A 26,954-nucleotide genomic window follows, 5' to 3' on the forward strand; every position below is an offset into this window, starting at 1 on the left:
CTCATTCAAAGCGAGATGTCCGCGCTCGGCACAGCCGTGATAATAACATAATATAATTCATTAAATAACATTAAAGTGAAAGTGAATAACAGTAAGTACATATTTGCTATAACTCTGTCAAATTTTCATCAAAATCTGTTCAGTAGTTTTGGAGTGAAAGAGTAACAAACATACATACGTGCTTACAAAATTTCGCATTTATAATACAACAAGTAAGTAGAGAGTCTTGGCTAGATTCTGTGTATTTCCAAAATAAAGTAAGTATGTGTATGAAACAGGTCACCGTCAGCTGTATAAGCCGAGTCACTGATGTTATACATTCTGTATGTTGTATACCTCCGTACCGCGAACCTTGTATACAAGACTCTCTACTAAATTGTTATTTTGTGGTCCCTACTTCCTACAAAACAAGGCATTTGTACAAACATACATACATACATAGAATTATGCCTTCTTCCAGGCAGAGACCACCATTTTTTGTATTAAAGGAAGAATAATTTGTATTATTTATATTTCAGATATCCAGACATGTATTTAAAACTCTTCTGTATTATTATTTGTAAGTATTTAAAAAGTTTTTAAGATCTAAATATTTTTTAGCCTGAAACATTTTATGAAGCACTTATTGGATACTATAGAAAATACGAAACTACGACGTCGTATTTTTTACGTCACTACATCATATTTGTGTACTAAAATGTGTTTCTGACATTTCATAAAGAGTAGCTGATTTAAGTGTAGTCAAGTACCCAGTTGTCTAGTTACAGTACAAGCTCTGTTTAGTTTGTAATCAGATGACCGTGTGAGTTGTACAAACATGTCTAAATATGAACTCAAAAGAAACACTGACATAGTGATCTATCAACGCACAGCACAAACCACTAGACGGATCGAGCTGACATTTGTCATGCAGGTAGATGTTGTGACGTAGACATCCGCTAAAACGATTTTGATCAATTCTACCCCCAAGGGGATACAATAGGGGATGAAAATTTGTATGAAACTTTGTCAATTTTAAATCGATTGTTCTGACTTTTTGCATACACAAAGCTTCTATTACATAAGGAAGTTATTTATTCCGGGAACGGGATCCCGTGGAATATATCAACTGCTACTTGGACGAAGTCACGAGCAGATGCTAGATTATTGACAAAATTCTTCTTGCAGTATCAATCGCACCGTCTACTCCTCTTTCTTCTGGACTCCGCGTTCTCTTCCCTCAAGACCTCCGGGAGTATACCTTCAGTCTATCCAGTAATGTGTCCACGGGGACCTGGACACCGAGGCAGAGAGCCAGCTGGTGGCAACTGGAAGGAACTTTGAGGGTCCTGGTGTATGATAGTTTTGGAAGGGCTAGATTGACTTTGGAAGACCTAAAGGTAAGGGTATCTTATCTATACTAGTATTGTAAAATTGTAGAGTATGTTTGTTTGTTTGAACGCGCTAATCTCAGGAACTGTTGGTGCGATTTGGAAAAATCTTTTACTGTTGACTAGCCTATTTGTTAAAAAAGATTAAAGTCTATATGCCATCAAAAACATTCTGTAAAAACCTCAAGTCTCGCCGTAAAAAGTTGTGAGATCTATATAATACCAAGTCGATTAATCTATTTAGTCTCTACTTAAAGGACCTTCTGTCTTAAGTTATTACGTATGTTATTATCATGCCAATTAAAAAAAAATACCTTTAAAACAAATAGACCGACCTGGCCATCGCATGATTTCATTATTAGTATGTATCACACTACACAGCACGACGAGAAGTTAATGCTCCTGAAATGTTAATGGCGAATTTGTGTATTCGTGCGATGACCAAGTCAAGACCCTTTATTTTATTTTCTACAGTAATAATAATTCATTAACTGCAAATGTAACCTTGTAATCTTATACATTTATATGGGATTACAAAGTTATTGTTGCAGTTGGTGTATTTAGAAAACTGGACCGAAATTAGAAAATATTAAATTTTTCCCATGATAAAAACACTAAACCCTATATGTATTCTAAATTTTAAGCTTCTAAGTCTGCTAGAAGTACCTTAGACTTTTGATGATCGGTGAGTCAGTGAGTCAGTGAGTCAGTGAGTCAGTGAATCAGTGAATCAGTCAGTGACAAAATTCAAAATTTTAACAATTTGTCATTCTTAAACTACTGGTTCAGATTAACTGAAATTTTAAATATACCGTGTTTATACAATGACTGATTAGTTGCTGAAAATCCAGGCTTCTTGTTTTATCCACAACGAAATTATAGGGGTGTCAAAAATAGCCCGAATTGCTTCGAGAAAAGGATGTTACGGCCGTGCCGCTTTTTTTTGCTCGACTTGCGGGGGCACTTCCGTGCCCCCAGATAACATGACGCTACGACCAATAAGAGCAGAGCACCAGTAAAAAATGTGGAAACGGGGAAAATTATGACCTATTCTCCCTTTTGTGACGCAAGCGAAGCAGCGCAAGTCAGATAGTAAATAATATAAATAAGCAGTGATAGCCGAGTGGTATAAGTTGCTACCTCCCACGCAAGTGGTCAGTTTGAACCTGAGACAACACACCAATGACTTTTTCAAGTTATGAGTATTAGAAATAATTATCACTTGTTACAACGGTGAAGGCAAACATCATGATGAAACCTTGCATGATTAAAAGTTGTTTGACACATTTCTCGAGGGTGTGCTAAGTCTCTACTTCGCACTTGGCCAGCGTGATGGACTCAAGGCTTAATCCCTACCAGGAAACTTTTGCCGCATAGTGGTCTTTGAGCTCGGCATCTCCAAGCTTAGGAGGGAACGTAAACTGTCCGTCCCGGCTGTTAAGTCATGGTAAGGGCCTTCGGGCGGTTTCAACAACACGAGCTTGACCACTAACCATACGATAAGAAGAAGAAGACAATGGGAAAAAAGCGTGATTTTGTATATGTTTGCTTTAAAGATCTTTTTTGTTCACAGCAAACGGTCAGTCCAAAACCTGAAGGAATAGAATATGAGGAATGGAATCTGGAAGACAAGGACATTACGGAATCATGGGAAATAGAGTATCAGGTAAGATGATCCATTCGAAAAGATTGTAGTTAGTTGTTAGCTTTTCTCATAACGCCAGCTCCACGCGTTGGCGCCAATATAGGCCCCAACGCTATTCGTCCAACGTGTGGATATAGAAAACGGCTTTGGTCCCAACGTTGGGGCAAGCGTTGGTAGTTGGCCGGTTCATCAAAGGAATCTGCACCAACGCTCGCGATCTGACGGGACAGAACTAGTTTATTAGCCAATGTGTGTACGCCTCACCGAGTTTGCAGTCCAACGTTGGTACGAGCGTTGGGACCAACATGTGGAGAGGGCGTAAGAAGGTACAATTTCCGAGCTAGTGGTAGATTCAGTAATTGTAACGACTATCATAAGTGTCAACATTTGACTTAAAATAGATTACTAGCTGATCCGGCAAACGTTATTTTCCCTTATAAGCTTTTAAAAAATGTTAGGGGTGGGCAATCCTTATCATTCAGGGGTATGAAAAATAGATGTTGGCCGATTCTCAGACCTACTCAATATGCTCACAAAATTTCATTAGAATCAGTAAAGCCGTTTCGGAGGAATACGGTAACTAAAATTGTAAGAAGGAAATTTCCAGAATGTTATATATAAGATAAGATATTTTCTATATTATTAATATTAAATACATTTTTGTTTCAGGATAATGGGTACATAAAGTCTATATACGTGGGTCACGAGGAGCCAGCGTGGTCTGTCAACCTTAAGAGAGCTATTTCTATCAACTTTCAAGTCACTAAGAATACCGGCACTTATACTGTTAATGAGGTAAGATTAATATATTATAAAAAATATTGAAGTTTCATCCCTATCAGCTTGGAAAGGGTTGATTTTTGAATAAAAATCTATTTTTTTAAGGCCAAATCAAACGAAATTATAATTCGACAACTTAGTAGATGCCGAATACCACTGTTTTGCGGTTGGTAGTGTATGCGACTGCCGTGCAAGAGGTCTCGGGTTCGCATCCCGGACCGAGCAAATAGCTCTTTCTGAGATTTCTGTTAAAAAAATCTTAGAGATTGCCCGAAGACCTCTGTGCCTCGGAGATCACATAAAGTCAACAGTCCTGCGCTTGACCTCTCACTGGTCGTGTGGGTTATCCGTCTCACCGGGTTATAAGAGTGAAGGAATAGAGAGTGTACCTGTGTATTGTACACACACTTGGACACTATAAACAAAGTCCTGCACCGTTGGTCAGTTTCAATTAAACTAATCGCCATAGCCAGATACAGGCTAGGACATTTTTATTAAACTAGCGTTTGCCCACGACTTCGTACGCGTAGTTTGTGAGACAGAATTTTCATACAAACTTTCATTCCCTACTATATACCTTTAGGGAAAGAATTGACATATATAACATCTACCTGCATGCCAAATTTCAGCTCGATCCGTCCAGTGGTTTGTGCTGTGCGTTGATAGATCACTATGTCAGTCAGTCACCTTTGAGTTATATAATAAAATCTTTTCTCTACACAAAAAAGCTTGATATTTGGGTACATCACGAGCTCACTGAAAGAAACCTAATAAACCGTGTACTCATTTGTGATTCTTGAAGCCAAAAAGATTTTATTACAAGTTCATACATACTATAATGCGAAAAGACTTTTTCCCCGACCTAATATATGTAGATACCAGTCACTAATAATAACCTTCTCCCAGCCATGTCTGGACGACATCTGCGCCATGGTCTACCGGGCCAAAGGTAGCATGGTGAAGAAGTACACCAGTCTGAAGGTCCCGACTGCCAGCAGCAGAAACAGTTGGAGCTCAGTACCCTGGTCTCCAGAGTACGCCGGGAGAGCTATTGTAAGTAGTTGAAAATATCTTCTTATTGTATGGTTAGTAGTCAGTGAGAACGCTGGGAGTAAGCTTGAAGTATAAACAGGGAGTTTATACTTCAAAGGGGCTTAAAACATAAAAATATTTTGTTTACAAAAAAATCGCCGACGCGCCGACATGTGTCGCCGACACGCCGACATATGTCGCCGACTATATTTTTTTTACATTTGGTAGTAGGCAAGGATAATATTTTTTGAAAACCAATTTAGGAGTTGCTAAATCCGCCGACATATGTCGGCGACACATTTTTTTTCATTTTTGGTTTACCGGAGTAGTTTTTTATCATGAAAGTTGGTAAAGCATTGGTGACTCTTTATATTAAAGGGAAAATGTCAGCGACTAGTAGACTGCCTTTAAAATAAAGTACATATTTACGAGAATAATGAACGAACACCCGGCGACATTTTTGCCGGTGACTACTAAGTTCAATACCGTTTTTTTATATAAGTTTAAAAGCTATTGAATAGATAAACTACCGCTAAATGTACTTCAGAAACCCGGGTTTTTTTCACTAAATCATTCATATTTTTCCTTCTTTCAGATAGACTCAGTGTCATCAGCAGAACGTACTTATATAATAGATGATCACAAAGGAATGAGTTCTATGGAGCTACAAGCCAGTTACCAGTACAAAACACATGACCACATTTTAGCTGTGAATACAAGGTAAGTTAAATATAATTAAATAAATATCATCGGACAACTCACACACGGTCATTTGATTACAAACTAAGCAGAGCTTGTACTGTAAATAACTGATAAACATACTTATATACTTGTAAATACATACTTATATAGATACATTAACAAGCTCAGAACAGATACTCGTGCTCATCACACAAAAGATTGTGGCCGCGTGTGGTTCCAATCACACCCGGGACTAATATTTGTGTGATGAGCACGAGTATCTGTTCTGAGCTTGTTAATCTATACTAACACTAGCTGACCCGCGCAATTTCGCTTGCACATAGGAGAGAATTGATCATAATTTTCCCTGTTTTTGAAACATTTTTCACTTGTACTCTGCTGCTATAGATCGTAGCGTGATGATATTTAGCCTATAACCTTCCTCAATAAATAGTCTATCCAACAGTAAAATAATTCACACCAGTATTTACTGAGGTTAGCGCGTTCAAACAAACAAACTCTTCAGCTTTATAATATTAGTATAGATTAGTATCTATTAGTATTAGTATAGATTTATTTTGCCCAACCCTTATATGAATCCCGTATTTTGATGTTACGCAGTCGCATACCGTTCAGCCTAAAATATAAGTACATAGAAATTTAAATTGTAAACTTAATTCCAGGTTATCTCTCTCCTATTTAAACGACAGTCCATCACAAACGGTTGAAAAGATAAATCTATATCAGACATCTATACAGTATGTAGCGAGCGACTACAGGGACCCTTCCAATGGCATATGGAATGTCACGCAAGGAGCGCTGAAAAATTCTACTTATGAGGTAGGTACTGCATACTTACATAGCATATACTGACACTAACTGTAACAAGAATTTTTCAGCATACTACGGCATCATAAGTAAGTCGTAACCTTTTTAGGCATAGGGTAGCCTTACGAGACATCGTGATGGAACCTTGTATGCCTGAGAGTTCCAAACAGTTCTTGAAGGTATGCAAACTCCCCAACCCGCAATTGGCCAACGTGGTGGACTCAAGGCCTGACCCCTCCCTCATTACGGGAGCAGATCCTTGCCCAGAAGTGGAAAAGTGTTTGTTAAACATATTATTTAGGCAGCCTGTGACGTCCTTAGGTCTTGTCTTCGTCATAGTCTGGTCTCTACTTCAACATTTCCAAGAAGTGTATACCCTTTGAAAAATGTAGTTTTATATACTACAACATTTAGCTACAGCTTAGCCTTTTTCCAAACTATGTTGGAGTCGGCTTCCAGTCTCACCGGATGCAGCTGAATACCAGTATTGTACATGCAGCGACTGTCTATCGGACCTCCACAACACAGTTACCTGGGTTATAAACGTTTTTTTTTCGTTGATTTCAGTTGCTGTTAAAAATAGCAAAGAAAGGTATCGACGCGGACAACATAGTGAGGAATGCTTCTCTCATACACAGTCTGGATTTTGTACATCTTTTAAAGTAAGTAACATTTGTATATTAAGCACTAGCTGACCCGCGCAGCGCGCTCACGCTTGTTTTTATTTAATACCGCACATTTTCAAATTTATTCACCTTTTACACCTTCTCTGGACTTCCACAAATAATTCAAGACTTGCAAAATTTGCCAAAGCGGTCCAGCCGTTCTCGAGTTTTAGTTAGACTAACGAACAGCAATTCATTTTTAAATATAAAGACTAGCGGACCCGACAGATGTTGTCCTGTCTAATAAATTAAAAATTAATGAAAAATCATTGTCCAGCGGACAAAATTGTGAATCTAAACCATTCTCAGATCCCCTTGAACACACACAAAAAATTTCATCAAAATCGGTCCAGTCGTTTAAGAGAAGTTCAGTGACAGACACACTTACAAAATAATTATATATACAAAGATAAGTCTATGTTTAAAATGTATCTTCAGTTCAAATATTGCACTCAATTAGGCTTCGGACTGACCGTCATTAAACCGACCGATGGAGAAACTAAAAGACCGAAACACCGGAACCCGAAATATTGTAAGACTCTTAGATGACCGATAGACTACCGACCGACTAGTTTGCCAGACCGATATACGTTTTTCTTCTCCTAAAATTAATATAGAAAAAAATTTAAACTCTAATTTATAATTTTCATTTTTAGTTCGATATCGCGATTCGACTACGAAACTCTCATCAAGTTATTTGATGACCTGGTGTTAGGCACCAGCTATGAGCTGGAGACGGCCAGGAACATCTTCCTGGAGGTCCTCCCTCACGCCAGGAGTGGAGGGTCTGTGAGGTTCATCAAATACCTGGTGCTCGAAGAAAAGGTAGGTCTTTAGTAGTCTAGTGTCAAAGTAGTTGACGCCTTTCTCTGAACTCATGTTATGTTAACAAGTTAGACTTGTAACGTGCTCGAAGCACGGAGACGCTCAGCTCAAATATCACTGCACGTACATCTATGTAATGTACGCGTACTGATAAATGGTTTCGTGTGGGAATCGAACCTACGTCCCCCCGACACAATAGTAGCGGTGTGGCGCCCTAAACCACTGCGCCACTTAAAATTATCTGCATATTATTTTTTAATACATATTGTATAAATGTAAAAAAAATATTTTTTGTCAATAACTCATAGTTTAGTTTAGCCTTATTTATGTGAAATGAAATATAATAATAACATTAGACAATATAATTTAGTATAAATATATTTGTGTCAATAATGAATTAATAACAATATTGAGTCACCTCTAATTTTTTCAATTTTCTCAGGAAAAAATCGAAGACGCAGCCCTCCTCTCCCTCATCAGAAAACTGCCATTCAACGTGGCAGCCCCCACCCAGGCTCTGCTTGAAGAGTTAGAAGTACTCAGCAAGCTAGGCCTGGACTTCCCCCCGGATATCCGCCACGCAGGGATCCTGAGCTTTGCCACATTACTGCACAAGACCATGGCCAGCTCGCAAGTGAAGCAGGATTACTTCGATAATATCGTTGTGAAGTATTTTAGGATGTATAGTGGTAAGTAGATGTTTTAAAAGTATTTTTTAGGAGCTCGTGGCTTAGTTAACGACAGCCGCGCGGATCGATATCTAAGGTTAAGCAACGCTTGCCGAGGTTGACCTGTGGATGGGTGACCATCGTATACATATCGAGTTTCTCCGTGTTTCGGAAGGCACGTAAAATTGTGTGTCCCGGCTGTAATTCTCAAAGATTTTTGTCAGTCGTTAACAGTAGTCAGAAGCTTGAAAGTGTGACGCACAGTGTTACTTAGTATCGTGTTATAACCCAGGTAACTGTGTTGTGGAGGTCCGATAGACAGTCGCTGCATGTACAATACTGGTATTCAGCTGCATCCGGTGAGACTGGAAGCTGACTACAACATAGTTGGTAGTCTAGACTGGTGTTATTCTTTCAGACTGTCCTCAATACCTAGACCGAATGATCTGGCTGCAAGGTCTGTGCAACATGGGGTACTCAGCCGAGTCGTATACAAGGATTATTCATACGGAGACGACTAGGAACAGACATGAGAGGCTCTGGGCTGCTTTGTCCAGAAACCCAAGGATCGAAGACCCTTATATGGTGAGTAGATTCTTCTTGTCGTATGGTTAGTGGTCAACCTAGTGTCAAAGTTGTTCAAGCCCGAAGGCCTTTGACATGGCTTAACGACTGTTATCTTAGTAGTCAATTGAGATAACAGTCGTTAAGCCATATCAAAGGCCTTCGGGCTTGAACAACTTTGACACTAGGTTGACCGCTAACCATACGACAAGAAGATGAAGACTGTTATATTGTTTTATAGTAATACAATGACTGCTGATGCCGCTGCTAAAACTGCTGCAATAATACGTGATCTTGAGGACCTGGGTTCGAATCCCGAGTCGGGACAAAAATATTCTTAAGCACATCTTATAGAATAGAAAGTATATCAGATCTGTACCGATTTAAAAATCCTCTCTTAGTGCTCCTCTACACTTACTAAGGAATGTTCATAGCAAATGTCAAGTTTGTACGCTCAGTAGTTTCAACTGTGCGTTGTACATCAGTCACTCAGAAACTCTTTTGCCCGTTATTTCATATGCGTGGTCTCTGATTTAGGACAGAATATTAACATCTTAATATATACAACTCAAAAGTCTGATCTATCAACGCACAGTCCAAACTAATGGCCGGATCGAGCTGAAATTTGGCATGCAGGTAGATGTTATGACGTAGACATCCGCTAAGAAAGAATTTTGATCAATTTACCTCCAAGGGGATAAAATAGGGGATGAAAGTTTGTATTAAAATTCTGTCACGACCCGTATGAAGTTTCGAGCAAAACCTAGTGATAACTAAATGCTTTCCCTCTTATTCATAAACACACTATAAATCTATTTTAGAAAACACTACTAAAATATGTTTTCTCTTTTTCATTTCGCTAAGGAGTGAAAGAAACAAAACTCTTTATAAGCCTTTAATAACTTCATATATTTTTATGAATAAGAGGGTCTATGTTTATATATAAATCTTATAATATTTTCCAGATCTTAGAAACAACACTACCAATAGTAACGAACTCCACTGAACACATACAACTTCGTATAATGGCTCTACACAATTTCCTAAGCTCTTCAAACGTGAGGGAGTCGGACTTTCTGTCCGTACACAACTATATAAGTACCTGCGGTAATAATCAGTTGAAACGATTCTGGTTCGCCACTATCAAGAATTTGGAAGCTAATAAGTATTTTTCTGGATATAGAGTTACGTGAGTATGTTTTTTTATTTATACTTTTTTGGTTAAATTGCTGAATCAATTTTGATGGGTTTTGAGTAAGCGATAGATTCTTGAAAAAGACTCGTAACATTACCAAGCGGTAACATAAGAAAAATATAAAACAATATTTAATATAAAAAATAATTAATAATATTAAATTAAGAATTAAACGCTATTTGCCTGTTACGCTTTTGTTGCAAAATGGCTGAATCGATTTAGATAAATTTTGACAAAGTGATAAGCCATGTCTTCGAATAAAATTTATATTTGAAGAAGCTTAGGACAAAAGCTGAAATAAAACAAAAAAAAATAAGAATGTTTGTGCCTAGTCATCGGTCACCCATCCAAAACCAAACCTTAATAACATCACTTAACTTTCCAGATCCTTCTACGTCCCCTTCGTAGTGAACCAAGTATCAAACCCGGACCCTCTATACTGGGCGACAAACAACTACATCATCAGCGCTCAAGAGGAGGACGGCACTCCGTCACTCCAGATCCTCAGTATAGGAGACTCTGAGGGAGTACTCCCTACCTTCATTGGAGCTAAGCTTTGTACCGGTGGTAGAAGACCCTATAGGGCTGATGTAAGTATAGCTATATAACCTACTAGCTGACCCGCGCAACTTCGCTTGCGTCACATAAGAGATAATGGGTCATAATTTTCCCCGTTTTTGTAACATTTTTCACTGTTACTCTGCTCCTATTGGTCGTAGCGTGATGATATATAGCCTATAGCCTTCCTCGATAAATGGGCTATCTAACACTGAAAGATTTTTTTTAAATCGGACCAGTAGTTCCTGAGATTAGCGCGTTCGTTCAAACAATCTCTTCAGCTTTATAATATTAGTATAGAAGTATAGATTAATTTGGGTACTTGTCAACAGTCTAATCGGCTACTCTTTATGAAATGTCAAAAAAACATTTTACTATCTATCTGTCTATCGTATGGTTAGTGGTCAACCTAGTGTCAAAGTTGTTCAAGCCGCCCGAAAGGCGTTTGACATGGCTTAACGACTGTTATCTTAATTGACAACAACCGGGACCGACATTTTACGTGCTCTCCGAAGCATGGAGACGCCCAGTTCAGATACGACTATGCGGGTAAGCGATCTGTAGGTTAAACAAACCTTGGCGCGGTCATTCCATAGATGGATGACCGCCAAATACCATTTGAACTGGGCGTCTCCGTATTTCGGAGAGTACGTAAAAAGTCGGTCCCGGTAGTTGTCAATTAAGATAACAGTCGTTAAGACACGTCAAAGGTCTTTCGGGCGGCTTGAACAACTTTGACACTAGGTTGACCACTAACCATACGACAAACAACAAACAACAGCTGCGCCGATCGATCTTTGAGTTAACGCTTGCCGAGGCTGTTCTGTGGATGGGTAACCATCGAGCTACTCCGTGTTTCGGAAGGCATGTCAAATAGTGGGTCTTGGCTGCCATTTTTAAAGATCTTTAACAGAAGTCAGAAGCTAGGAAATCCGACAACCAGTCTTACTTATCGTGTTATAACCCAGGTAACTGTGTTGTGGAGGTCCGATAGACAGTCGCTGCATGTACAATACTGGTATTCAGCTGCATCCGGTGAGACTGGAAGCTGACTCCAACATAGTTCGAAGAAAGACTAGGCTGATGATATTGAATGATAGTATTAGCTAGTAATCTAAGGTTTTCTGTTCATCAGGTCTACCTACTAGTAGAGGGTGTGGCTACAAGTGTGTTCAAGAAACTCCACCACTTCAACGCTCAGGACTTGAAGGTGGATGACCTGGTCGTCATCTTGAAGAAGGTGAAAGCGTGGGCTGTGAAAATGCCTGAAAAGGTAAGGTCTTTGGTTTGATGCTTGGAAAGTAAATTTTAAACTGTGTTCGGCTGTTAGTAAGGAATTTTATATTAGGTCGGGGAAAAAGTCTTTTCGCATTATAGTATGTATGAACTTGTAATAAAATCTCTTTGGCTTCAAGAATCACAAATGAGTACACGGTTCATTAGGTTTCTTTCAGTGAGCTCGTGAGGTACTCAAATATCGAGCTTTTTTGTGTAGAGAAAAGATTTTATTACAAGTTCATACATACTTTATATAATGTGAAAAAACTCTACCTAATAAAATAATTTGGTTCGTGTTTTAATTGGGAATCGAATTCAGGGTCTTCGAAAATATTGATTACTAGCTGACCCGCGCAACTTCGCTTGCGTCACCTAAGAGTATTGGTAAAAATGTTCCCCGTTTTTATAACATTTTTCGTTGCTACTCCGCTCCTAATGACCGTAACGTGATGTTATATAGCCTATAACCTTCCTCGATAAATGGGCTATCTAACACTGAAAGAATTTTTCAAATCGGACCAGTAGTTCCCGAGATTAGCGCGTTCAAACAAACAAACAAACAAACAAACTCTTCAGCTTTATAATATTAGTATAGATTCCTCCATGGCGCAGTGGTTTAGGTCGCCACGCCGGGTTCGATTCCCACACTGTACAAATATTTGTGCGATCCACAAATAATTGTTTCGGGTCTGGTTGTATTGTGTCCGTTGTTTGTGTGTTTGTAAAAGTCTCCGCGAGACAAAAGCAATTAATTCTAAGTGCGGGAGTTGTCAACCAAAAAAAATGAAATTCCAAGGTTTTTTTATTTATTTATTTATCATCCAAATATAACCTAATATTATAATTGCAGGTACACATAGATATGGTAGTAAAGATTCATGACAAGACGGTTTTTGCAACACATATGAATCAGTCACGATTTGAAAGCTGGAACGGAGAGGATTGTAAGTAACGCATTAAAGTGACTAAATCGTATTGAACTATATTATTTAACCAGCTGACCCGCGCAACTTCGCTTGCGTCACATAGGAGAGAATGGGTCATAATTTTCCCCGTTTTTGTAACATTTTATACTAGTATTGGTAGTAGCGTGATGATATGTAACCTATAGAATTTCTGGATAAATGGGCTATCTAACACTGAAATAATTTTTCATATCGGACCCGTAGTTCCTGAGATTAGCGCGTTCAGACAAAGAAACTCTTCAGCTTTACAATATTATAGTATAGATAAAAATGTACTATGTAGCATTTTTGTAAAGAGCCTACGCATCATCTAGTAATCTTGTAAAAAAAAATAATTCATATTTCTTCTTCTTTCTAAATGATTTAAAATAAAACTCCACAAGGTATTCAAGAAATATGTCTTGAAATATTTCCATGTAATTTCTTTCAGTGGCTTATATAGAAGATTTCCTACGTTTCGGCAGTCACATCAATCAACAGATAGTCTACTACCCCTTCCAGACTGACGTCCATATTCCTAGCGAATTAGGTAAGAAAGAAAATTAATGCCAAGTGCCGAATGCCGTATGCCGAATGCCGAATGCCGAATGCCGAATGCCGAATGCCGAATGCCGAATGCCGAATGACGGATGCCGAATGCCGAGTACCGAATGACGGATGACGGATGCCGAATGCCGAGTGCCGAATGCCGAATGCCGAACGCCGAATGCCGAATGCCGAATGCCGAATGCCGAATGCCGAATGCCGAATGCCGAATGACGGATGCCGAATGCCGAAAAATTAATGCCAAGTGCCGAATGCCGTATGCCGAATGCCGAATGCCGAATGCCGAATGCCGAATGCCGAATGCCGAATGACGGATGCCGAATGCCGAGTGCCGAATGATCAATGACGAATGCCGAATACCGAAGGCCGAATGACGGATGCCGAATGCCGAAAGCCGAATGCCGAATGCCGAATGCCGAATGCCGAATGCCGAATGCCGAATGCCGATTGATCAATGACGAATGCCGAATGATCAATGATGAATGCCGAATACCGAAGGCCGAATGACGGATGCCGAATGATCATTGACGAATGCCGAATGCCGAATGCCGAATGCCGAATGCCGAATGCCGAATGATCAATGATGAATGCCGAATAACGGATGCCGAATGCCGAATGCCGAATGACGAATGCCGAATGACGAATTATGAATGACGAATGCCGAATGACGAATCATGAATGAATGATGAATGAGTGATGAATGAGTGATGAATGAGTGATGAATGAGTGATGAATGAGTGATGAATGAATGATGAATGAGTGATGAATGAGTGATGAATAAGTGATGAATGAGCGATGAATGAGTGATGAATAAGTGATGAATGAGTGATGAATGAATGATGAATGAGTGATGAATGAATGATGAATGAGTGATGAATGAGTGATGAATGAATGATAAATGAATGATGAATGAGTGATGAATGAGTGATGAATGAGTGATGAATGAACGATGAATGAGTGATGAATGAGTGATGAATGAATGATGAATGAATGATGAATGAATGATGAATGAATGATGAATGAATGATGAATGAATGATGAATGAGTGATGAATGAATGATGAATGAGTGATGAATGAGTGATGAATGAGTGATGAATGAGTGATGAATGAGTGATGAATGAATGATGAATGAATGATGAATGAATGATGAATGAGTGATGAATGAGTGATGAATGAATGATGAATGAATGATGAATGAATGATGAATGAGTGATGAATGAGTGATGAATGAATGATAAATGAATGATGAATGAGTGATGAATGAATGATGAATGAGTGATGAATGAGTGATGAATGAGTGATGAATGATTAAAGAATGATGAATGAATGATGAATGAATTAATATTAGTGGTGAATGGTGATTAATCATATTGATCATTGAACACTGAATATTGATATATAATGCATGATGAACGGACGATGAATGAACGATGAACGATGAATGACGAATTAGTTAATATTCTGAGAGAAGTCTTAAAGAAGAATAGTAAAAGTTTCTTAATGCATTGTTTTCTTCTACCAGGTACTCCGATCTGGCTGCAGTCTACAATTCTTTCCTTTACTTCTATCAGAGGAAACTTGACGGCGCCGTCTACTCAAGATCTGACGTGGAAGAATGACCTTCATATAAGGTAATTTTAATACCTTTTATCTCTGTAGCGCTGTTGGTAGTGTATGTGACTGCCGTGCGAGAGGTCTCGGGTTCGAATCCTGGTTCAGACCAAAAAATCTTTTCTGAGATTTTCTGTTAAGACTTTCTTAGAAACAGCCCGGAGTTAGGAAGTTGAGGTCTTAGACCTCCGTGCCTCGGAGAGCACGTAAAACCGTCGGTCCTGCGCCTGACCTCTCACTGGTCCTGTCGGTTATCCGTCCCACCAGACTATGAGAGTGATGGAATAGATAGTGTACCTGTGTATTGTACACACACTTGGACACTATAATCGACGTCCGGCAAGAAGCCGACTTCAATATAGTTGGAAGAAGGGTGCACAATTTACGAATTGAAGTTTAATAATTTTTCGTTAACCCACTACCCAATTCTCCCATCAGGTACCAAGGTACGTCCGTCACGAAGTTATCCACGGACGGTCCTCTCACTCGGTCCCGCCACTCGGCCTGGATACAACAGTCGCTGGTCGGCCACGTGCCTATGAAGTTCAACGTCTCGTTCTTCATAGACGATGAGGCCTTGGAGTAAGTGACCACACTCTAAAATTATTTGATTGATTTAATTTGTTATGACCTACTAGCTGAGTAAGAGAAAATGGGTCATAATTTACTCCGATTTTATAACATTTTTCGTTCTTACTCCGCTCCTGTTGGTTTTAGTGTGATGTTATATGTATAGCCTAAAGCCTTCCTCGATAAATGGTCTATATAACACAAAAATATTTTTTCAGTTCCAACCAGTAGTTCCTGAGATTAACGTTCAAATAAACAAACAAACAAACAAATTTTTAGGCTTTATAATATTAGTATAGATTTAGTTTGTTATGACCTACTAGCTGACCCGCGCAACTTAGCTTGCGTAACATAAGAGAGAATGTGTCATAATTTACCCCGTTTTTGTAACATTTTTTACTGTTACACAAAGGCTATCTAACACTGAAAGATTTTTTTCAAATCAGACCAGCAGTTCCTGTTCCAGTAGTAGTTAGCGCGTTCAAACAAACAAAGAAACTCTTCAGCTTTATAACGTTTATATAGATTTATTTATTTTAAACTTTTTATACAAAAGTGTATAAAGGCGGACTTAATGCCAAAGGCATTTTCTGCCAGTCTACCTTGGGGTGATGTAGTGATGTTAGTTAAAGTCCCCGCGACACAAGAGTAATTCCTAGTGCGGGAGTTGTCTTTTTAAAATAAAATAATTTGCATGGAAGGGTTTTAGAGGACTAGCTGAGCCGGCAAACGTTCTTTTGCCATAAAAAAGTGTCACTTAGGGGCATGAAAAATAGATGTTGGCCGATTCTCAGACCTACTCAATATGCTCACAAAGTTTCATGAAAATCGGTCAAGCTCTTTCGTAGGAGTATGGTAACGAAAACTGTGACGCGAGAATTTTATATATTAGAAGTATGAAAAATAGCACCAGTTTTTAGTACTGATTCTCTTCAACAGACTAACATGGCCAAACCCTGGAGCCCAGCAAGGAGGAGTGGCCATGCACTCTCGAGCTCAGATAGGTGTGGACACCCCGCAGTGGCGGACCACCGATACTGTCTCCTCAGGAGATAAAGGATCTACCGTAAGTATTTATATAGACAGCATATGATCGCATAGTCCTCGCAAACGCAAAGCCTAGCTCCGTCTGCATTCTGGGAGGAGACCCTTGCCCAGCAGTGGGACAATAATAAGTTATTTTAGAAATTCGTAGAATTGCAAAAATATTAGGTTGGGTAAAAAGTCTTTTCGCATTATAATATGTACGAACTTGTAATAAAATCCTTTCTCTACACAAAAAGCTCGATATTTGAGTACCTCACGAGCTCACTGAAAGAAACCTAATGAACCGTGTACTCATTTGTGATTCTTGAAGCCAAATAGATTTTATTACAAGTTCATACATACTATAATGCGGAAAGACTTTTTCTCTCACCTAATAAGTAATTATTATTTTTCTCCAGGCCACAGATAACAAGAGTGTATTCTTCGACTGTGAAAGACCAATCACAGGAGCTGAAGTTTTAGACAAACTGTTCACTTCTAAAACTAATCATTATGAGTAAGTAATTAGTATATATTACTTGTAAATATATTTATGTCGTTAACAGTAGTCAGAAGCTTGAAAGTGTGACAAGCAGTGTTACTTAGTATCGTGTTATAACCCAGGTAACTGTGTTGTGGAGGTCCGATAGACAGTCGCTGCATGTACAATACTGGTATTCAGCTGCATCCGGTGAGACTGGAAGCCGACTACAACATAGTTTGGAAGAAAGGCTGATGATGTTTTTTTTGTTATTACACCAAAACGGCCAAATCAATTCATGCTGATTTAATTTCACGTCCATAATCTTAATTTTATAAATATGAAAGTCCTTGTTGTACGCCAAAACTACTCTATATATTTGTAAAACATTAGACAGAATAGAAATAGAAAGTTTTTTACCGTTAAAAGAGGCCACGCAGCAGTTAAAAGGTTTAAAGGTTTTGTTTAACATATAAGTATTCGGGATTGATTATTTTTTATCAAAATAGACACAATTATTTTTGTGTACTCCTAATCAAAATCAAATCATTTATTAATTTAGGTCAAATGCTGACACTTATGATAGTCAATCATACAGAGAGTGAATTTACCCCCAGTTCGGAAGGTAGCGCCAATGAGAAGAGCTGGCAAGAAGGCCTATTTACAGTATTACCAATGTAGATATTTTTTAATCCTAAATTTTTTTTTCTTCCAGCTTCCTAACCTCCGTCCAGCCCTCCCTAATAATTCTAAACAGCATCCTTCTCTTCACCTCCCCTCCCTCAGGGTCCTGCGGCCTCATCCTCCCCCCACAACACCTCATGAAGACCCAGAACGATGTCCTAAGACTCAAGATACAAGTTAACCATATGAGCGTTGATGAAGACACTACGAAACTGGATTTGAACCTGCTACTAAATTACTTCAGGTAAGATATTCCAGTGGTTGAGACACCCATAGCCAGTTGCGCTCACCGGTCGGTAAACGATCTGTGGGTTAAGCAACCCTTGGCGCGGTCATTCCGTAGATGGGTGACCGCATAGTGGTATTTGAACTGGGCGTCTCCGTGCTTCGGAGGGCATGTAAAAAGTCGGTCCCGGTTGTTATCAATTAAGATAACAGTCGTTAAGCCACGTCAAAGGCGGCTTGAACAACTTTGACACTAGGTTGACCACTAACCATATGATAAGAATAAGAAGAAGATTCCAGTGGTATAAGTTGATACCTTCCACGCAAGTGGTTGCAGGTTCGCAAGGCAACACACCAATGACTTTTCCAAGTGATGTGTGTATTATAAATAATGATCACGTTGTTCCAACGGTGAAGGAATACATCGTGAGCAATGACATGTCTGACAGTTGTTTAACACAGCTCTTGAATCAATCTAGACTCGCGGTATCGTGTCAAGCCAAGTTCAAACAAAGGAACTAGCTTAGTCGAACCACTTACTACTTTTGACCCCTCTATAACTCAAAACTCATGAAAATCAAATCTAATCTACTTTTAAATATTACATTTTAAATAGCAGCCATTAAAAGTCGGTCCCGGTTGTTGTCTACTAAGATAACAGTCGTTAAGCCGCGTCAAAGGCCTCTCGGGCGGCTTGAACAACTTTGACACCAGGTTGACCACCAACCATACGACAAACAAACAACAAATAGCAGCCATTGTTATAGGTATCCAATAAAACAAAGAATTAGAGTTTCATACTTGTTCATTTTGTTCCTATCAATACATATTTAGATTTTGTATTGAACTTGGCTCTCCTTTTTTATATTTATGTTTTGGTTGGATCTTTCCTACTCAATTCTCTCTCTCTTCCCGGAAGATTAGTTTGGCCCAGCCGTGGCATATAAACGTAAAAAAATGCGTACAAGTCTGCTAAAATATTGTTCGTTTTCCAGTCAGGACCCAAAGCGCGTCTTCTTCGAAATGGAAGCGTTGACTAAGATAGAGAATACAGGCGGTAATATGAATCTACAGCTCACAATACACGGGCTGCAACCGAGCATTGATAACACTACGAGAAAAGAATGGACTGTAAGTATGAGAGTTTAATTAATTAGTAGAGAGTGTTGTATACAAGGTTCGCGGTACGGAGGTATACAACATACAGAATGTATAACATCAGTGACTCGACTTATGCAGCTGACGGTCACCTGTTTCATACACATACTTTATTTTGGAAATTTTAGGTCGGGGAAAAAGTTTTTTCTCATTACTGCCTCCGTGGCGCAGCGGTTTAGGTCACCACGCCGATACCACTGCATCGGGAAGTCGTGGGTTCGATTCCCACACGGAACAATTATTTGTGCGATCCACAAATAATTGTTTCGGGTTTGGTTGTGCTTTGTGTCCGTTGTTTGTATGTTTGTAAAAGTCCCCGCGACACAAGAGCAATTCTTAGTGCGGGAGTTGACTTTTTTTTTAAAAAGAAGAAAAAAAAAAACAGTTATAGTATGTATGAACTTGTAATAAAATCTCTTTGGCTCAAGAATCACAAATGAGTACACGGTTCATTAGGTTTCTTTCAGTGAGCTCGTGAAGTACCCAAATATCGAGCATTTTTGTGTAGAGAAAAGATTTTATTACAAGTTCATACATACTATAATACGAAAAGACTTTTTCCCCGACCTAATAGTTAAATTAATTAACAAATCTTACAAAAATACCCATTCTCTCTCAGGTATGCCTTCGAGAACAAGACATAAGCCACGCATCATCAGACCAGGACCTGTCCATCCACCCAGCGTCTTACGAAGGTCACCTCACCCTCACTTACTCCGGGAACAAGACGGACTGCTTCGAGAACGGACCGTCAAGTGAATTGACGCTCAAGTATAAAGGAGTACCGCAAAATTTGTATGGAAAACTGGAGAGGTTTTTCGAAGTCAAGATATTTGGGAGCAATGTGAGTTATTTATTTAATATTATTTATCCTACTAATATTATAAATGCGAAAGTTTGTGTGTATGTATGGATGTTTGTTACTCTTTCACGCAAATACTTTTGAACCGATGGCGATGAAATTTTGTATATAAGTAGCCGAAAACCCACAATAACACATGAGCTAGAAATAACATAAGATTCAGGCCTTGTGTCCACCACGCTGACCAAGTGCGGGTTGAGGACTTTGCATACCTTCAAGAACTGTTCTAAAGAACTGTCAGGCATGCTAGATTTCATCACGATGTTTTCCTTCACCGTTGGAGTATGTGATAATTATTTCTAATACACACATAACTTGGAAAAGTCATTGGTGTGTTGCCTAGGGTACGAACTATCAACCACTTGGAAGCGAAGTTAATACTTAAACCACTCCGCTATCACAGCTTGGAAAAAGAAGTTAAAAATGTGACTTATTTTGCAGTTATCAGAGATGGGTATACTAGAATCTGAGTTGGTGACGCAGACAGCATTAGGACAGCTCGTGAGAAGTTACAGCAAGGAACCACTCAACATGACAGCTGTTATCAAGGTAACTTACTTTCCTTCCGATAGCTAAAAAAATATAGTTACTCCAGTGGATCAGCGCAAATGTTAGAAAAAAAATTAAGCTGTCTTTTTCCCTTATTTTAAGCCTTCAGGGATGATTTCCAAAAAAGACACTGAAACACGTGTTTATTTTTTTTTCATGCTCCTAGCTTCGAAAATGATGTACTTCCAAACTTACATCGCCCATTAAACCCTCTTAGAGGTGAATTACTGAAAAATCCTTTTTAAGGGTCGTCTACATCATAAAAAGCACCCCTTGTCCAGGTTTCATGTTTCTAACTTTAATAGTTTAGGCTGTGCGATGATTAACAGTCAGTCAATCAGTCGGGATAAAGCATTTTATATGTATAGATTACTAGCTGACCCGCGCAACTTCGCTTGCGTCACGTAAGAGAGAATCTATACTAATATTATAAAGCTGAAGAGTTTGTTTGTTTGTTTGAACGCGCTAATCTCAGGAACTACTGGTCCGATTTGAAAAATTATTTCAGTGTTAGATAGTCCATTTATCAAGGAAGGCTATAGGCTATATATCATCACGCTACGACTAATAGGAGCAGAGTAGCAATAAAAAATGTTACAAAAACGGGGAAAATTTTGATCTATTATATCTTATGTGACGCAAGCAAAGTTGCGCGGGTCAGCTAGTGGGTCATAATTTTCCCCGTTTTTGTAACATTTTTCGTTACTACCCCGCTCTTAATGGCCGTAGCGTGATGATATATAGCCTATAACCTGCCTCGATAAATGGGCTATCTAATGGCGAAAGAATTTTCAAATCGGACTAGTAGTTCCTGAGATTAGCGCGTTCAAACTAACAGACAATCAAACAAACAAACTCTTCAGCTTTATAATATTGGTAAAGATTATATTATGTTACTCCCTGAGATTTCGACAATTTCTGTGGCGCATTGGTTACGGTAGTCACCACGCCGCTATCATTGCGTCAGGAGGTGGTGGGTTCGTTTCCCACACGGAATAAATATTTGTGCAATCCACAAATAGTTGTTTCTGGTCTGGTTGTACTTTGTGTCCGTTGTTTGCATGTTTGTAAAAGTCACCGGAACACAAGAGCAATTCTTAGTATTATTCTTATACACATCAGTGTGTTGCCTCGGGTTGGAACCTGCGACCAATTGCGTGGGAGGTGCCAATTTATACCACTCGGCTATCACTGCTTTCACTTTTCTCTGCTTTCAGGAACGCAACGGCTTAGCATCAGTGAGTGTGAACAAGGGTGCTGAAATGCAGTTCAAATCAGACAATTTCGCCTGGCTGTTAGATAGCTGGACCGATATGCAGATTATGAAGACTTTGGGATTATACCGTGAGTATAATATGTATTTTTATATGAACCACTGGTATTGCCAACATTATATTATGTTGACCTGACAGACTATCAACTACATATATTTGAAACCAGCTGACACGCGCAACTTCGCTTGCGTCACGTAAGAGAGAATAGGTCAAAATTTTCCTCGTTTTTGTAACATTTTTTACTGGTACTCTGCTCTCATTGGTCGTAGCGTGATGATATATAGCTGAAAGCTTTCCCCGATAAATGGGCTGTCTAACACTTATCGATATTTTTAAAATCGGACCAGTAGTTCCTGAGATTAGCTCGTTCAAACAAACAAACAAACTGTTCAGCTTTATAATATTAGTATAGATATAATATGTTTTCTGGTGTCTGTCTACCCCTATGGGAAGGAGGCGTCATTTTCTGTATGTATGATATAATATTTTGTTTGCAGGTGAATGTAATTTCAAAGGAAATACAGTACAAATGTTATTTGGAGGTACGGAGGAGTTGACGGCGTCACAATGTACTGAAACAGTGTTGATAGCTGATTGTAGTAAAGAACCTAGGTAAATTTTATTTATAAATATTAGGTCGGGGATAAAGTCTTTTCGCATTATAGTATGTATGAACTTGTAACAAAATCTCTTTGGCTTCAAGAATCACAAATGAGTACACGGTTCATTAGGTTTCTTTCAGTGAGCTCGTGAGGTACACAAATATCGAGGTTTATATGTAGAGAAAAGATTTTATTACAAGTTCATACATACTATAATGCGAAAAGACTTTTTCCCCGACCTAATATACATATACCAGTCAATAACCGTAGCGCCGCGTGTGGTTCCAATCTTTCTATTGTGTTTTAGATTCGCAGTGATCCATCAAAAAGAAGGAATAAAGATTTACACGGGAGGTTATTACGTTCTTCTAGAACGACACGAAGACTTTAAACCTATCGTAGACATCAGTCATGCTGGCAACCATTTCTGGTAAGAAAACCCTTTAAAACACATTTTTAATTTAACCCCCAACGCAAAAAGAGGGGTGTTATAAGTTTGACGTGTCTCTGTGTGTGTCTGTCTGTGGCATCATAACTCCCGAACGGATGCAGTGATTTCGATTCTTCGATTTAGTTTCTGTATTAAAGGTTTCTTATGTATGTGCGAGTGATCTTAGACATGTTTGATGAAAATCGGTTGAGCCGTTAAAAAGTTGTAGGGGGTGAAAGTGATGGGAGAACAGGAAATTTACTCGGATGGGGTCTCAAATTCGTATGATGAGAAAGTTGGTGGTTGGAATATTAGAATGGCTTTAATTAACTAGCCAATATATAAAAAGTATGAAAAAAAAATGAAGTACAAAATCGGGGGTTTTATAATTTTAAATTTATAGTTATTTATCCTATTACTGTCCTCCTTCCTCCGTGGCCCTGTGGTAAGTCACCACGGCTCTGCTATTGCGTCGAGAGGTCGTGGGTTCGATTCTCACACGGCACAGTTATTTGTGCGATCCACAAAAAATGATTCGGGTCTGGTTGTACTTTGTGCCCATTGTTTGTAAAAGCCCCCGCGACACAAGAGCATCTCTTATCCCCGGTTTCTTAGGTACATTTAGCGGTAGTTTATCTATTCAATAGCGATTTTTTATATAAATTTAAACTTTATTTAATAGATAAACTACCGCTAAATGTACCTCAGAAACCAAGAGTTAATTATTTGATTTAGATTTTTGATCTTGTCTCATTTATTTTTTCCAGGGTCTCTCAGCTCCGCAACTCGGTTAAAATCATCTCCCGAGCGACAGATCTTCAAGTATATTTCGCGTACAACGAACTAGTAATATTAGTCCCTCATGTTTATCTAAATACTGTCTGTGGGTTGTGTACCGATATTAATATGTATAATAATTGCTAGTTGTTAAGTAAGTTTATAAATAAATCTCCTTCATACGATAGTACAGTAGCGCTAGTTTCGACAAAAGGACGATGATGATGACTAATTTTGTTTTTTTAGTCCATCTACAGTAAGGCCAACCAGCGGGCTTATCACGTATCTCAGTTGACAGCAAGTATACGTCAAATTGATGGTTACTATTCAGTACATTGCTGCTTTGACGTAACGTGTTAATCACTATATTCTAAGAGAGAAAACAATGTACAGCATAGTGGCTTTTAAATGTTTGACAACTGAGATACGTGATAGCCCCCCAGACGAGATAAAGAATGTAAACAAAGCTTCATGGGCTCAAAACTTTTTTATTTGAATGTATTATTATAAAACTCGAAGTAAAAAAAAAGCCAAGTAAATACGAAGACGAAACAATGTGTCACTTAGAACGCAATCCTAAAAGGAATGAACTTGTTCTCAAAATGGCGAACCAAATGTTGACAACTACGGTGTTGACTGCTTTCCTGTATCACGAAACACACGTCATCTGTCGTCACCATTACTGCGTGTACGAGTGATAAGGACAGAGATAGTAATCGCTCGCTATCGCAATGTAACTTAGTAACGGTCCGCTTGTTTACGTTTTTTATCTCGTTTGGTTGGCCTTACTTTACATAATCTGTGTAAATGTCAACTGTCTAACTATCACGGTTCATGAGATACAGCCTGCTGACAGACAGACAGCGAAGTTTCAGTAATAGAGTTCCGTTTTTACCCTAAGGGTACGGGAACCTAAAGAATATCGGATAATATAATATTATTTAACAAAAGTAATTGCATTTATTTATATTATTAACAATTATTAAGAAAATAACAATATTATCATTGTGATTAAAACATAGATTTATATCAACGTATTTTAATTTTAATATTTTTCTATTTAATTAATAAATATTTTAATATGACTAAGTACTTTATTACCCTGAAAAAAAGCGTTAGTGGTGAACCTAGTGTCAAAGTAGTTGAAGTCGCCTAAGATTAGAATTTTGTAAATCTATACTAATATTATAAAGCTGAGGAGTTTGTTTGTTTGATTGTTTGTTTGTTTGTTTGTTTGTTTGAACGCGCTTATCTCGGGAACTACTGGCCCGATTTGAAACATTCTTTCAATGTTAGCTAGCCCATTCATCGAGGAAGGCTATAGGCTATATATCATCACGCTTCAACCAATAGGAGCAGAGTACCAGTGAAAAATGTTACAAAAACGGGGAAAATTATGATTCTCTTATGTGACGCAAGCGAAGTTGCGCGGGTCAGCTAGTAATAATATAAAATAGAATATAACAACCGGCGGTCCTGTATGACAACATGTATGTATGTGATAGCAAGGGAAGTTTGTAAGGATCGTACCAAGTGACGTTCTTTGGTCTCTGCCTACCCCTATAAGAAGAAGGCATAATTTCTTGTAAGTATATATCTCACAATTACTAATATATCAGAAAATTATTTACATAGTTCTTGTATAAATTACAAAAATCTTTACAAAGTAACACATTTATTATTTACTAGCTTTTACCCGGGACTTGTGTGACTTAGGACAGAATTTTCATACAAACTTTCATCCCCTATTTTATCCCCTTGGTGGTAGAATTGATCAAAATCATTTCTTAGCAGATGTCTACGTCATAACATCTACCTGCATGTCAAATGTCAGCTCGATCCGTTTTCTCTACACAAAAAAGCTCGATATTTGGTTACCTCACGAGCTCACTGAAAGAAACCTAATGAACTGTACTCATTTGTGATTCTTGAAGCCAAAGAGATTTACAAGTTCATACATACTATAATGCGAAAAGACTTTTTCCCCGACCTAATATTTAGATAGGAATTCAATAATAACTTCAATACTAACAGTATTTCTTCAAACACGTTTAAAACCTATAAAATTTAATGCAAAAACCCCCATAATCTTACATATTTACAACGCCAGCACATATACAAAGTCTCACTAGAAACTCCTTTGTAAAATTAAAAAGTTATCCAACCGTAAACACGATCAAAGGGTCTTCTCTATGCTCAATAAGTATAAGCCGATTAGTCTATGGTCGCGTTTGACCAATCACCGTTCGTTCAAAATGGCTGAACTGGTCATTTATGCATCGCTTCTCGGTGGTCACACACGCTCTGATCAAAGAAGTTATTTACGCTCTATTAAAAAATGTATGGAGATATTATTAATATATTAGCTGGGGTGAGATTCCACCCCATTTCGTTTTTGTGTTAGTAATTTCTTTAGAAAAATATTGCACCGTGTTTTTTTGTAAGAAAATGTAGTGAAAATGAGATTTTCAGATGGTTTCAATCAATCAATCAAATCAATCAATTTTATTAATTTAGCTCAAATATGAACAGCTATGAAGTTAAGCTACGCTTGCCGATGGATGGATCTTATACATATCGAGTTCCTCCGTGTTTCGGAAGGCATGTTAAATTGTGGGTCCCGACTGTTATTTTTAAAGATCTTTGACAGTCGTTAATAACTAAAATGAAAATAAAAGCAATAATCACAGTGTGTCATTTTAAAAAATAGTAATATTGTAATCACTTTTTTTAATTAAAAATATTTGTAGCTTAACTATAAATTGTTTACTGGTTATTTCTTTAATTGGTATTTAATTGTTTATGTAAGTAAATAATATTTGATATATTGTTATTAATTTTTTGGTCCTTAAAAACACGTTTTTGTGCAATAAAACAGTTCTTGTCGGCTTTATATTATGTTTATAGGCTGTATGTCAAATAAAAAAAAAGCAAATTGTCAATTGGTTAGTCGACTGGGTTAACGAAAAATTATTAAACTTGTACTCTTAAAAGGTTCATCTAAGGCTTAGTAATTTTATTCGTAAATTATTTTGAAATTGTAATTATTACAGATTGAAACATATTATTAGGCATTTGATACCAACGAAAATATGAACCTGTGA

The 26,954-nt window shown here is 38.2% G+C and overlaps 1 protein-coding gene across 1 annotated transcript; it reads left to right on the plus strand.

Annotated features, from left to right (window-relative positions):
- LOC142985199 (uncharacterized) lies at positions 1 to 24,935 on the plus strand. The gene is made up of 29 exons (XM_076133231.1): positions 1 to 91; positions 519 to 559; positions 1,168 to 1,379; positions 2,944 to 3,036; positions 3,685 to 3,810; positions 4,702 to 4,848; positions 5,423 to 5,547; positions 6,192 to 6,348; positions 6,904 to 6,998; positions 7,658 to 7,826; positions 8,269 to 8,515; positions 8,913 to 9,079; positions 10,024 to 10,247; positions 10,639 to 10,843; positions 11,947 to 12,084; positions 12,940 to 13,033; positions 13,485 to 13,583; positions 15,124 to 15,232; positions 15,651 to 15,794; positions 16,722 to 16,848; positions 17,228 to 17,325; positions 18,005 to 18,217; positions 19,194 to 19,329; positions 19,976 to 20,200; positions 20,660 to 20,767; positions 21,985 to 22,111; positions 22,539 to 22,653; positions 22,951 to 23,073; positions 23,841 to 24,935. The coding sequence occupies exons 2-29, from the start codon at positions 529 to 531 to the stop codon at positions 23,995 to 23,997; spliced, it is 4,011 nt and encodes a 1,336-aa protein (XP_075989346.1). The 5' UTR covers positions 1 to 91; positions 519 to 528; the 3' UTR covers positions 23,998 to 24,935.
- Positions 24,936 to 26,954: the final 2,019 nt, after the last annotated feature.

The sequence above is a fragment of the Anticarsia gemmatalis genome, chromosome 29 (genome assembly GCF_050436995.1).
Source record: "Anticarsia gemmatalis isolate Benzon Research Colony breed Stoneville strain chromosome 29, ilAntGemm2 primary, whole genome shotgun sequence".
NCBI classification, from domain to species: Eukaryota; Metazoa; Arthropoda; class Insecta; order Lepidoptera; family Erebidae; genus Anticarsia; species Anticarsia gemmatalis.

Coding starts and splice junctions, on each gene's coding strand:
- LOC142985199 (XM_076133231.1), top strand. CDS start 529: ATGTATTTAAAACTCTTCTGTATTATTATTT. Junction 13,584..15,123: donor CCATATTCCTAGCGAATTAG/GTAAGAAAGAAA, acceptor TTCTTCTACCAG/GTACTCCGATCTGGCTGCAG. Junction 18,218..19,193: donor CTGCTACTAAATTACTTCAG/GTAAGATATTCC, acceptor TTCGTTTTCCAG/TCAGGACCCAAAGCGCGTCT.